Raw genomic sequence first — 13,299 nt, forward strand, 5'->3', positions numbered from 1 at the left:
GACAAGGTGGGTATGGAGCAAGTTGATGAAACTAGAGTATGATTCATCTGAATAAGATAATTTAATACAAAACAATCATGTATAAACTCCACCTAAGCCTCCTCCTCCTTCAGCTCACCATATCAACATTTCTGTTTCTTTCTTCCTCATGTGTTTATCTAGTTTCCTTTCAATGTATCGATGCTGTTCACCTCAACCATTCCATGTGATAATGAGTTCCAATTTCTGGTTAAAGAGGTTTCTCCTGAATTCCCTACTCGATTTGTTGGTGGCTATCGTATATTTATTGGTCCCTTAGTTCTGGTCATCCCCACAAGTGGAAATATTGTTTTTATGTCTATCCAATCAAACCCTTTCATAATATTAAAGACTTCTATCAGGTTACCTCCTGCAGCCCTCCTTGTGAGCCTTTTCCTTTAAACCTTTCTTCCAGCCAGTTCTGTCCGTGCGAGGGAGAAGCAGCCAAGTCTGGCAGTCACCGGCCAGTTGTCCCACTCAAAGTAGCTCTCCTAGCCTGAGGGTTGACTATTTACATTGGAACAAGAGTGGGCCATTCAGCTCCTTGAGGCTGCTCTGCTATTCAGTTAGATCATAGTTGATCTGCTTCTCAGCTCAGTTCCCTGTCTTTGCTCACTATCCTTTCATTGTCCTATCCAACAAAAATCTACTGACCTCAGTCTTGAAAATTTCAAACAGCCCCCAGTACCCAAAGCCAGTACAACCCACCTAGTTGGCCTAGTATGATCAGCACATCAATAAACACATATTAAATGCTTGTTTAACATACATCACAATTGTGAAGAGAATGCATACAGAACTAATTGGGAATATAGGAATACAGGAACAGGAAGAGGCCATTCAGAGCCTTGGGTCTGTTTTGTCATTCAGTTAGGTCATGGCTGATCTTTGCCTCAACTCTTCATACTGATCATTACTCTATATACCTCAATACTTTTAAATCCATCACAAGCCTATCACTCTCAGACTAGGAATACCCCAGATTCACACCTCAGTCAGTAGCTGGTCCTTGCTCAGTTGCTACAATTGGCCTCAGCATTTCTGAGCTAGGCAGGTTGTGGGGGAAAGCAGCTGGGGCTCCTCCACTTGACCACCCACTGGTGCAGCAACCCCTGTCGGACAGCATGCTTCGCGTGGGCGTCAGGAGAGGACAACGTTCTGCAACCTCACCAGATGGCCGACTGTTGACTGACACTAATGGACCATGCTCACAGATATGAAGATGGTCCCATGGGTGAGGGCAGTGAGGACATCAATTCTGCACTACAGACATTAAGCCAGCAGGGAATTAAGAATTGTTACAGAACAGAAGGCCATTCAGCCCATCATGTCTGGGCCAACTATCCAAATAAGCAATTCACTTATTGCCATTCTCCCACCTTCTCCCCGTAACCCTGCACATTCTTCCTTTTCAGATAACAGTCCAATTTGCCTTTGAAAGCCTCAATTGAACCTACCTCCACCAGACTGTCAGGCAGTGCATTCCAGATCTTAACCATTTGCTGTGTGAAAAAGATCTTTGTCACGTCACTTTTAAACCTGTGCCCTCTCGTTCTCAATCCTTCCATGAGTGGGAACAGTTTTTCCCGACCTACTCTGTCCAGACCCCTCATGATTTTGAGCATCTCTATCAAATCTCTCCTCGGCCTTCCCTCTAAAGGAAAACAATCCCAACTTCTCCAATTTATCTTCATAACTGAAGTCCTTCATCCCTGGAACCATTCTCGTGAATCTTTTCTGCACTCTCTCCAATTTCTTCACATCTTCTGCAAAAATGGCCGGAATATCTTGGTTGTCAGGTGTGTGCGATCGATGGGCCTGGACTGGCCGGGACATGGACCCCTGACCATGATTTCACACTGGCTGGCCAGTTAACAGCCAGCCAGCCAGCGTCAAACGCATGCTGAAAGGCTCAGCGCTGCCGAGGTGGGGGTAGGAAGAGGGCAGGTGACAATGTCACCGTGGGTGTGGGTGGGAAAAAGACAGACAGCTGTCTCAGGGATCTGCAGACCTGCAAATAATAAAATGAAGCTGTAAAAAGCGGCAAAAAAATGTCCATGCGGCACAATCAAGCACCTGAAAACATACCTCATAAAAATGCTGTCCCCAGATATTTCTTTTTATTTTATTTCCTAATGGATATTTCATCCCGCCCTTGGATGAGGTTTGATGAAAAATGTAAAGGCCGCCTGACTGATTCGCCCGACCACCAACCACGGGCCACAAAAACTCACAGATAATTGCGCCATTAGTGTGGTGCCAAGAGCTGGACACAACTGTCCAGCTGAGGCTGAACTCGTGTCTTGTACAAATTCAACATGGCCTCCTTGCTCTTGTACTCTATACCCTTATTAATAAAGCTCAGGATACTGTGTGCCTTATTAACTGCTCTCTCAACCTTTCTTGCCACCTTCAATGATTTATACACATATTCACCCAGGTCCCTCTGCTTCTGCACCTGCTTTAGAATTGTGCCCTTTATTTTATATTGTCTCTCTATGTTCCTCCTACCAAAATGAATCAGTTCGCATTTCTCTGCATTGAACTTCATCTATCGCTAGTCCACCCGTTCCACCAACTTGTCCATGTCCTTTCAAAGTTCTACACTACTCTCCTCAGAGGTCACAACTCTTCTAAGTTTTGTATTATCTGCAAGCTTTGAAATTGTCCCCTGCACACCAAAATCTAGGTCATTAATATACATCAGGAAGAGCAAGGGGCCCAATCCCGACCCCTAGGGAACTCCACTACAAATCTTCCTCCAGCCCACAGAACATTCATTAACCTTTACTCTCTGATTCCTGTCACTCAGCCAATCTTGTATCCACGTTGCAACCACCCCTTTTATTCCATGAGCAATAACCTTGTTCACAAGTCTGTTGTGTGGCACTGTGTCAAATGCGTTTTGAAAGCTCATGTACACCACATCAATAGCACTGCCTTCATCAACCCTCTTTGTTACCTCTTCAAAAAACTCCAGGAAGTTATTTAACCATTCCCCTGTCAATGACTGTTTCCATTCAATCATTGAAGGCTAGAATTGAGTCTCTGTTTGAAACAAAACACTTTACCCCCTCAAGCATTGATCCATGACCAAGAATTCGACTTGAGGGGTAAGAGTCAAAGTCATTACGAAACAGGAGGCCATTCGGCCCATCAAACCCATGCCAGCTCTCTACAAAGCAAACTAATCAGCTCCATTCCACTGCTCTACTCCTGCAGCCTTGCAAGTTTTATTTTACTCAGGTGCCCATCCAATTTCCTTTTGAACCCATTCATCGTCTCTGCTTCCACCACCCTGGTGGGCACCGAATTCCAGGTCATTACTACCCACTGTAACAAAAAAGTTCTTCCCCATTTTCCCCCTGCTCCTCTTGCTCAAAACCTTAAACCTGTGTCCCCTCGTCCTTGTACTATCAGCCAATGGGAACAGACGAAAGAGATAAGGCTAAAAGCAAAATGCTGTGCGTTCTGGAAATCTGAAATAAAATCAGAAAGTACTGGAAAAACTCAGCAGCTCCAGCAGCATCTGTGGAGAGAGAAAAACAGAGTTAACGTTTTGAGACTCTTCTTTGGGACTGGAAGAAGAAGTTGTTTGAGTGCAGCCAGGCGGCAGAGTGTGTGGCAAGCAGTGTGTCCCAGCAAGGGTTACAGAGGAGGAGAGGAACCTTTCAATAAGCTGGATTGAATGAATCATTCTGTACACATACTTGCACCATGTCCCGCAGGGTTTTGGGAGGAGCGCCAATAAGGAGGCACATCTCCAGCAGTCTGTGACTCCGCAGCCCGACCTCTGCATCTCCTGCTACCAGTTCGCTTGCTTCAGTCATTGTCCTGAATGGTAAGGCCAGTAGCTGGAGAGGGAAAAGAAATAAATACTAGCGACACTTCCTCAACAGTTCCAGCAGCTTCTTTAATTTGGGTACTTTTTCCTTAGGATCAAACGCTACACTTGCATTTAATGTAGGAAAAAGCATTCCAGGTGCTTCCCAGGAGCGTTATGGTTCCAAAAGAAATTGGGCAGAATTTTACAGCCCGGTTGTGGCAGGGATGGGACTGGAAAATGTGGCAGGCCATTCAAAACTCCAGTGACTTCTACAGGACTGGAAGATCCCGCTGGTGGAAGGGGCTGGAAAACTCCGCTGTTTGATACCAAACCACATAACGTAATGTTAGAATGGATGATGAGAAAACCTGGTTAAGGATTTAAATTTGAAGGACTGTCCTAAAGGAGGACAGTGGTGGAGAGGTGTAGGGAGGAAAGTCCAGAACTTAGGGCCCAGGAGCTTGAAGGCACAGCTGCCAATGGTGGAGCGAAGGGAAAGGGAGATGCACAAGAGATTAGGATTGGAGCAATGCTGTGATCTCGGAGGGATGTGGAACTGGAAGAGATTCTAGAGATAGAGAGGGGTGAGTTAATTAGGAATTTGATCACAAGGATGAGAGTCTTAAAGACGTTGCTGGCCTCGGAGCTAATGTATGTTGGTGAGTGTGGGACTTGGTGCGAGTTAGGACCTGGACAGCAGAGTTTTGGATGAATTCAGTTTTAAGGATGGTGCAAGGTGGAGGGCAGCCAGGACAACTTGGGGATAATCAAGTCTACAAGTCATCAACATCTTCAGCAGTCCTCGATTCGAGGATGAAATCTACTCAGACCCATAAGTTCCTGCCATGCATCTTCATGTGACTGAACAAGCCCATTCTTGGCACACAGATCTTTGGGAACACGGGGCAAGACATCCAAAGAGGTAGTGGGTTCTGGAGTGAAGGATTTGACTCCTTTACTTTCTTCCTCTGCCTCCGTGATCCACATCATTAAGGTTTTATGACTCAAAGCGTGATGCAGTTAGATGGACAAGTTGTTGTCATTCAGAACGATTGGTAAAAGCTCCTCCTAGTGATTAATGTCAATGCTGCCGTGCATCAGGGAGAGCTTTGGAGTGTCTTTGAAGAAAAAAGCCTACAGGTAACAAAGGCATGGATGAAGGTTTCAGTACCAGATGGGCTCAGATAAAGTAGAGGTAGGTGATGTTATGGAGTTGGAAGTAGTGGGTTTTAGCAATGGAGAGGATATGGGGATAGAGGCAAAGTGTGGGGCCAGATAGGAAGCCAAGATTGTGAAGACTGTGGATCAGCCTGGGCAGGTACAGCATGGGGTTAGATACAGAGTAAGGCTCCCTCTACATTGTCCCCATCAAACACTCCCAGGGCAGGTACAGCACGGGGTCAGATAAAGAGTAAAGCTCCCTCTACATTGTCCCCATCAAACACTCGCAGGGCAGGTACAGCACGGGGTTAGATACAGAGTGAAGCTCCCTCTACACTGTCCCCATCAAACACTCCCAGGACAGGTACAGCACGGGGTTAGATACAGAGTAAAGCTCCCTGTACACTGTCCCCATCAAACATTTCCAGGGCATGGACAGCACGGGGATAGATACAGAGTAAAGTTCCCTCTACACTGTCCCCATCAAACACTCCCAGGACAGGTACAGCACAGTGTTAAATACAGAGTAAAGCTCCCTCTACACAGTCCCCATCAAGGACTCTCAGGGCAGGTACAGCATGGGGTTAGATATAGAGGAAAGCGCCCTCTACACTGTCCCCATTAAACACTCCCAGGGCAGTTACAGCACAGGGTTAGATACAGAGTAAAGGTCCCTGTACGCTGTCGCCAACAAACACCCCCAGGGCAGGTACAACACAGGGTTAGATACAGTGTAAAGCTCCCTCTACACTGACCCATTAAACACCCCCAGGGCAGGTAGAGCAAAGGGTTAGATACAGAGGAACGCACCCTCTACACTGTCCCTATCCTGCACTCCCAGCACATGAACAGCACGGGGTTAGATACAGAGTATAGCTCCCTCTACACTGTCCCCATCAAACAATCCCAGGGCAGATACAGCGTGTGGTTAGATACAGAGTAAAGCTCCCTCTACACTGTCCGCCTCAAGCACTCCCAGGGCAGGTACAGCATGGGGTTAGATACAGAGTAAAGCTCCCTCTACACTGTCGCCATCAAAGACTCCAAGGACAGGTAAAGCACAGGGTTAGATACAGAGTAAAGCTCCCTCTACACTGTACCCATCAAACACTCGCAGGGCAGGTACAGCACAGGGTGCGATAGAGAGTAACGGTCCATCAACACTGTCCCCATCAAACACCCCCAGGGCAGGTACAGCACGGGATTAGATACAGAGTAAAGCTCCCTCTACACTGTCCGCATCAAACACTCCCAGGGCAGGTACAGCACGGGGTTAGATATAGAGTAAAGCTCAGTCTACACTGTCCCCATCAAACACTCTCAGGGCAGGTACAGCAAAGGGTTAGATACAGAGTAAATCTCCATCTACATTGTCCCCATCAAACACTCCCAGGGCAGGTACAACACAGTGTTAGATACAGAGTAAAGCTACCTCTACACTGTACGCATCAAACACTCCCAGGGCAGATACAGCACAGGGTTAGATACAGAGGAACTCTACCTATACACTGTCCCCATCAAGCACTACCAGGGCAGGTACAGCACAGGGTTTGATACAGAGTAAAGCTCCCTCTACACTGTCCCCATCAAACACTCCCAGGGCAGGTAAAGCACAGGGTTAGATACAGAGTAAACCTCCCTCTACACTTTCCCTATCAAAAAATCCCAGGACAGGAAAAGCAAGGGGTTAGATACAGAGTAAATCTCCATCTACACTGTCCCCACCAAACACTCTCAGGGCAGATACAGCACAGGGTTCAATGCAGAGTAAAGGTCCCTCTACACTGTCACCATCAAACACTCCCAGGGCAGCTACAGCACAGGGTTAGATACAGAGTAATTCTCCCTCTACAATTTCACCATCAAACACTCCCAGGATAGGTACAACACAGGGTTAGATACAGAGTAAATCGCCCTCTACACTGTCCCCATCAAATACTCCAAGGACAGGTACAGCAAGGGGTTAGATACAGAATAAAGCTCCGTGTACAATGTCCCCATCAAACACATCCAGGGCAGGTACGGCACAGGGTTAGATACAGAGTAAAGCTCCCTATACACAGACCCCATCAAAACTCCAAGGGCAGGTACATGAGAGAATTAGATACAGAGTAATGCTCCCTCTACACTGTCTGCCTCAAACACTCCAAGGGCAGGTACAGCAGGGGTTTACATACAGAGTAAATCTCCCTCTACACTGTCGCCATCAAACACTCCCAGGGCAGGTACAGCACGGGGTTAGATACAGAGTAAAGCTTCCTCTACACTGTCCCCATCAAACACTCCCAGGACAGGTACAGCACAGGGTTAGATACAGAATAAATCTCGCTGTACAATGTACCCATCAAACACTTCCAGGACAGGTACAGCACAGGGTTAGATACAGAATAAATCTCCCTGTACAATGTACCCATCAAACACTTCCAGGACAGGTACAGCACGGGGTTAGATACAGAGGAAAGCTCCCACTATGCTGTCCCCATCAAACACTCCCAGGGCAGATACAGCACGGGGTTAGATAAAGAGTAAAGCGCCCTCGACACTATCCCCATCAAACACACCCAGGACAGGTACAGCAATGGGTTCGATACAGAGTACAACTCCCTCTACACTGTCCCCATCAAATACTCCAAGGAAAGTGCAGCACGGGGTTAGAGACAGAGTAAAGCTTTCTATAAACTGTCCCCATCAAGCACTTCTCGGGCAGGTACAGCACAGGGATTGATACAGAGTAAAGCTCCCTCTACACGGTCCCCATCAAACACTCCCAGGGCAGGTAAAGCACAGGGTAAGATACAGAGTAAAGCTCCCTCTACAATGTCCCCATGAAACACTCCCAGGGCAGGAACAGCACGGGGATAGAAACAGAGAAAAGCTCCCTTTACACTGTCACCATCAAACACTCCGAGGGAAGGTACAGCACGGGGTTAGATACAGAGTAAAGCTCCCTCTACACTGTCCCCATCAAACACTCCCAGGACAGGTACAGCACGGGGTTAGATACAGAGTAAATCTCCCTCTACACTATCCCCATCAAACACTCCCAGGACAAGTACAGCAAAGGGTTGGATACAGAGTAAAGCTCCGTCTACAATGTCCCCATCAAACACTCCCAGGGCAGGTACAACACGGGGTTAGATACAGAGAAAAGCTCCCTCGACACTATCCACAACAAACAGTCCCAGGGCAGGTACAGCACAGGCTTCGATGCAGAGTAAAGCTCCCTCGACACTGTCACCATCAAACACTTCGAGGGTAGGTACAGCATGGGGTTAGATATAGAGTAAATCTCCCTCTACACTGTCCCCATCAAACACACCCAGGACAGGTACAGCACAGGGTTAGATACAGAGTAAAGCTGCCTCTCCACTGTCCCCATCAAACCCTCCCAGGACAGGTACTGCACGGGGTTAAGTACAGGGTAAAGCTCACTCTACAATGTCCGCCTCAAACACTCCCAGGGCAGGTATAGCACGGGGTTAGATATTGGGTAAAGCTCCCTCTACACTGTCGCCATCAAACGCTCGCAGGGCAGGTACAGCACGGGGTTAGATACAGAGTAAAGCTTCCTCTACACTGTCCCCAACAAACACTCACAGGGCAGGTACAGCACGGGGTTAGATTCAGATTAAATCTCCCTCTAAATTGTCCCCATCAAACACTCCCAGGGCAGGTACAGCACGGGGTTAGATACAGAGTAAAGCTTCCTCTACACTGTCCCCAACAAACACTCACAGGGCAGGTACAGCACGGGGTTAGATTCAGATTAAATCTCCCTCTAAATTGTCCCCATCAAACACTCCCAGGGCAGGTACAGCACAGTTTTAGATACAGAGTAAAGCTCCCTCTACACTGTCCGCATCAAACACTCCCAGGGCAGGTACAGCACAGGGTTAGATACAGAGGAAAGCTTCCTATACACGGTCCCCATCAAGCACTTCTCGGGCAGGTACAGCACAGGGTTTGATACAGAGTAAAGCTCCCTCTACACTGTCCCCATCAAACACGCCCAGGACAGGTACAACACAGGGTTAGATACAGAGTAAAGCTCCCTCTACACTGTCACCATCAAACACTCCCAGGGCAGGTACAGCACAGGGTTAGATACAGAGTAAAGCTGCCTCTCCACTGTCCCCATCAAACCCTCCCAGGACAGGTACTGCACAGGGTTAAGTACAGGGTAAAGCTCACTCTACACTGTCCGCCTCAAACACTCCCAGGGCAGGTATAGCACGGGGTTAGATATTGGGTAAAGCTCCCTCTACACTGTCGCCATCAAACGCTCGCAGGACAGGTACAGCACAAGGTTAGATACAGACGAAAGCTTCCTATACACTGTCCCCATCAAACACTCCCAGGACAGGTACAGCACGGGGTTAGATACAGAGTAAAGCTCCCTCTACACTGTCCCCATCAAACACTCCCAGGACAGGTACAGCACAGGGTTAGATACAGAGTAAAGCTCCCTCTACACGGTCCCCATCAAACACTCCCAGGACAGGTACAGCACGGGGTTAGATACAGAGTAAAGCTCCCTCTACACTGTCCTCATCAAACACTCCCAGGAAAGGTACAGCATGGGATTAGATAAGGAGTAAAGATCCCTCTACACTGTCCCCATCAAACACACCCAGGGCAGGTATAGCACAGGGTTAGATACAGAGTTAATCTCCCTCTACACAGTCCGCATCAAACACTCCCAGGGCAGGTACAGCATGGGGTTAGATACAGAGTAAATCTCCCTCTACACAGTCCGCATCAAACACTCCCAGGGCAGGTACAGCATGGGGTTAGATACAGAGTAAATCTCCCTCTACACTGTCCCCATCAAACACTTCCAGGACAGGTACAGCACAGGGTTAGATACAGAGTAAAGCTCCCTCTACACTGTTCCCATCAAACACTCCCAGGGCAGGTACAGGACGGGGTTAGATACAGAGTAAAGCTCCCTCTACACTGTTCCCATCAAACACTCCCAGGACAGGTACAGCACAGGGTTAGATACAGAGTAAATCTCCCTCTACACTGTCATCATCAAACACTCCCAGGACAGGTACAGCACGGGGTTAGATACAGAGTAAACTCCCTCTACACTGTCCCCATCAAACACTCCCAGGACAGGTACAGCACGGGGTTAGATACAGAGTAAAGCTCCCTCTACACTGTCCCCATCAAACACTCCCAGGGCAGGTATAGCACAGGATTAGATACAGAGTTAATCTCCCTCTACACAGTCCGCATCAAACACTCCCAGGGCAGGTACAGCACGGGGTTAGATACAGGGTAAAGCTCCCTCTACACTGTCCCCATCAAGCACTTCTCGGGCAGGTGCAGCACAGGGTTTGATACAGAGTAAAGCTCTCTCTACACTGTCCCCATCAAATACTCCCAGGAAAGGTACAGCACGGGATTAGATACAGAGAAAAGCTCCCTCTACACTATCCCCATTCAACACTCCAACGGCAGGTACAGCACAGGGTTAGATACAGAGTAAATCTCCCTCTACACTGTCGCCATCAAACACTCCCAGGACAGGTACAGCACAGGGTTAGATACAGAGTAAAGCTCCCTCTACACTGTCGCCATCAAACACTCCCAGGACAGGTACAGCACAGGGTTAGATACAGAGTAAAGCTCCCTCTACACTGTCGCCATCAAACACTCCCAGGACAGGTACAGCACAGGGTTAGATACAGAGTAAAGCTCCCTCTACACTGTCGCCATCAAACACTCCCAGGGCAGGTACAGCAGAGGGTTAGATACGGAGTAAAGCTGCCTCTACACTGTCCCCATCAAACACTCCCAGGACAGGTACAGCACGGGGTTAGATACAGAGTAAATCTCCCTCTACACTGTCCCCATCAAACACTCCCAGGACAGGGACAGCACAGGGTTAGATACAGAGTAAATCTCCCTCTACACTGTCCCCATCAAACACTCCCAGGACAGGTACAGCACGGGGTTAGATACAGAGTAACGATCCCTCTACACTGTCCCCATCAAACACTCCCAGGACAGGTACAGCACGGGGTTAGATACAGAGTAACGATCCCTCTACACTGTCCCCATCAAACACTCCCAGGGCAGGTACAGCAGAGGGTTAGATACGGAGTAAAGCTGCCTCTACACTGTCCCCATCAAACACTCCCAGGACAGGTACAGCACGGGGTTAGATACAGAGTAAAGCTGCCTCTACACTGTCCCCATCAAACACTCCCAGGACAGGTACAGAACGGGCTTAGATACAGAGTAAATCTCCCTCTACACAGACCCCATCAAACAATCCCAGGACAAGTACAGCACAGGGTTAGATACAGAGTAAAGCTCCCTCTACTCTGTCTCCATCAAACACTCCCAGGGCAGATACAGCACGGGGTTAGATAGAGAGTAACGGTCCCTCTACACTATCCCCATCAAACACTCCAAGGGCAGGTACAGCATGGGGTTAGATACAGAGTAAAGCTCCCTCTACACTGTCCCCATCAAGCACTCCCAGGGCAGGTACAGCACGGGGTTACGTACAGAGTAAAACTGCCTCTACACTGTCCCCATCAAACAATCCCAGGGCAGATACAGCACAGGGTTAGATACAGCGTAAATCTTCCTCTACACTCTCCCCATCAAACACTCTCAGGACAGATACAGCACAGGGTTAGATACAGAATAAATCCCCCTCTACACTGTCCCCATCAAACACTCCCAGGGCATGTACAGCACAGGTTTAGATACAGCGTAAATCTTCCTCTACACTCTCCTGATCAAACACTCCCAGGACAGATACAGCACAGGGTTAGCTACAGAATAAATCCCCCTCTACACTGTCCCCATCAAACACTCCCAGGGCAGGTACAGCTTAGGGTTAGATACAGAGGAAAGATCCCTCTAAACTGTCCCAATCAAACAATCCAAGGACATGTACAGCACAGGATTAGATACAGAGTAAAGCTCCCTCTACACTTTCCCCATCAAACACTCCCAGGGGAGGTACAGGACGGGGTTAGATACAGAGTAGAGCTCTCTCTACACTGTCCCCATCTAACACTCCAATGGCAGGTACAGCACGGGGTTAGATACAGAGAAAGCTCCCTCTACATTGTCCCCATCAAAATCTCCCAGGACAGGTACAGCACGGGGTTAGATACAGAGTAAAGCTCCCTCTGCACTGTCCCCATCAAACAAGCCCAGGACAGGTACAGCACGGGGTTAGATACAGAGTAAATCTCCCTCTACACTGTCCCCATCAAACACTCCCAGGGCAGGTAGAGCACGGGGTTAGATTCAGATTAAATCTCCCTCAACATTGTCCCCATCAAACACTCCCAGGGCAGGTAAAGCACAGGGTAAGATAAAGAGTAAAGCTCCCTCTACACATTCACCATCAAATACTCCCAGGAAAGGTACAGCATGGGATTAGATAAGGAGTAAAGATCCCTCTACACTGTCCCCATCAAACACACCCAGGACAGGTACAGCACAGGGTTAGATACAGAGTAAATCTCCCTCTACACTTTCCCCATCAAAAACTCCCAGGTCAGGTACAGCACGGGTTTAGATACAGAGTAAAGCTCCCTCTACACTGTCCTCACCAAATATTCCAAGGGCATGTTCAGCATGGGGTTAGATACAGAATAACGCTCCATCTACACTATCCCCATCAAACATTCCCAGAAGAGATGCAGCACAGGGTTAGATACAGAGTAAAGCTCCCTCTACACTGTCCCCATCAAACACTCCCAGGACAGGTACAGCACAGGGTAAGATACAGAGTAAAGCTCCCTCTACACTATCCCCATTCAGCACTCCAATGGCAGGTACAGCACAGGGTTAGATACAGAGTAAAGCTCCCTCTACACTGTTCCCATCAAACACTCCCAGGGCAGGCACAGCAGAGGGTTAGATACGGAGTAAAGCTCCCTCTACACTGTCCCCATCTAGCACTCCCAGGGTAGGTACAGCACGTGGTTAGATACAGAGTAAAGCTGCCTCTACACTGTCCCCATCAAACACTCCCAGGGCACATACAGCACGGGGTTAGATACAGAATAAACTGCCTCTACACTGTCCCCATCAAACAATCCCAAGTCAGGTACAGCACAGGGTCGATACAGAGTAAAACTCCCTCTACACTGTCCCCATCAAACACACCCGGGACAGGTACAGAACGGGCTTAGATACAGAGTAAATCTCCCTCTACACAGACCCCATCAAACACTCCCAGGACAAGTACAGCACAGGGTTAGATACAGAGTAAAGCTCCCTCTACACTGTCCCCATCAAACACATCTCAGGGCAGG

General features: G+C 48.3%; 1 protein-coding gene across 4 annotated transcripts in view; it reads right to left on the reverse strand.

Annotated features, from left to right (window-relative positions):
- The window catches only part of LOC121287426 (DENN domain-containing protein 3-like), a 177,249-nt gene that overhangs the window by 74,490 nt on the left and 89,460 nt on the right, over positions 1–13,299 (reverse strand). For all 4 annotated transcript variants that reach the window (XM_041205294.1, XM_041205296.1, XM_041205295.1 and 1 more), the window contains one exon: positions 3,729–3,872. In XM_041205294.1, the coding sequence (XP_041061228.1) occupies positions 3,729–3,848 (120 nt within the window). In that variant the 5' untranslated portion in view covers positions 3,849–3,872. The remainder of the gene's footprint in view (positions 1–3,728; positions 3,873–13,299) is intronic.

This window comes from Carcharodon carcharias, chromosome 14 (assembly GCF_017639515.1).
Source record: "Carcharodon carcharias isolate sCarCar2 chromosome 14, sCarCar2.pri, whole genome shotgun sequence".
NCBI classification, from domain to species: domain Eukaryota; kingdom Metazoa; phylum Chordata; class Chondrichthyes; order Lamniformes; family Lamnidae; genus Carcharodon; species Carcharodon carcharias.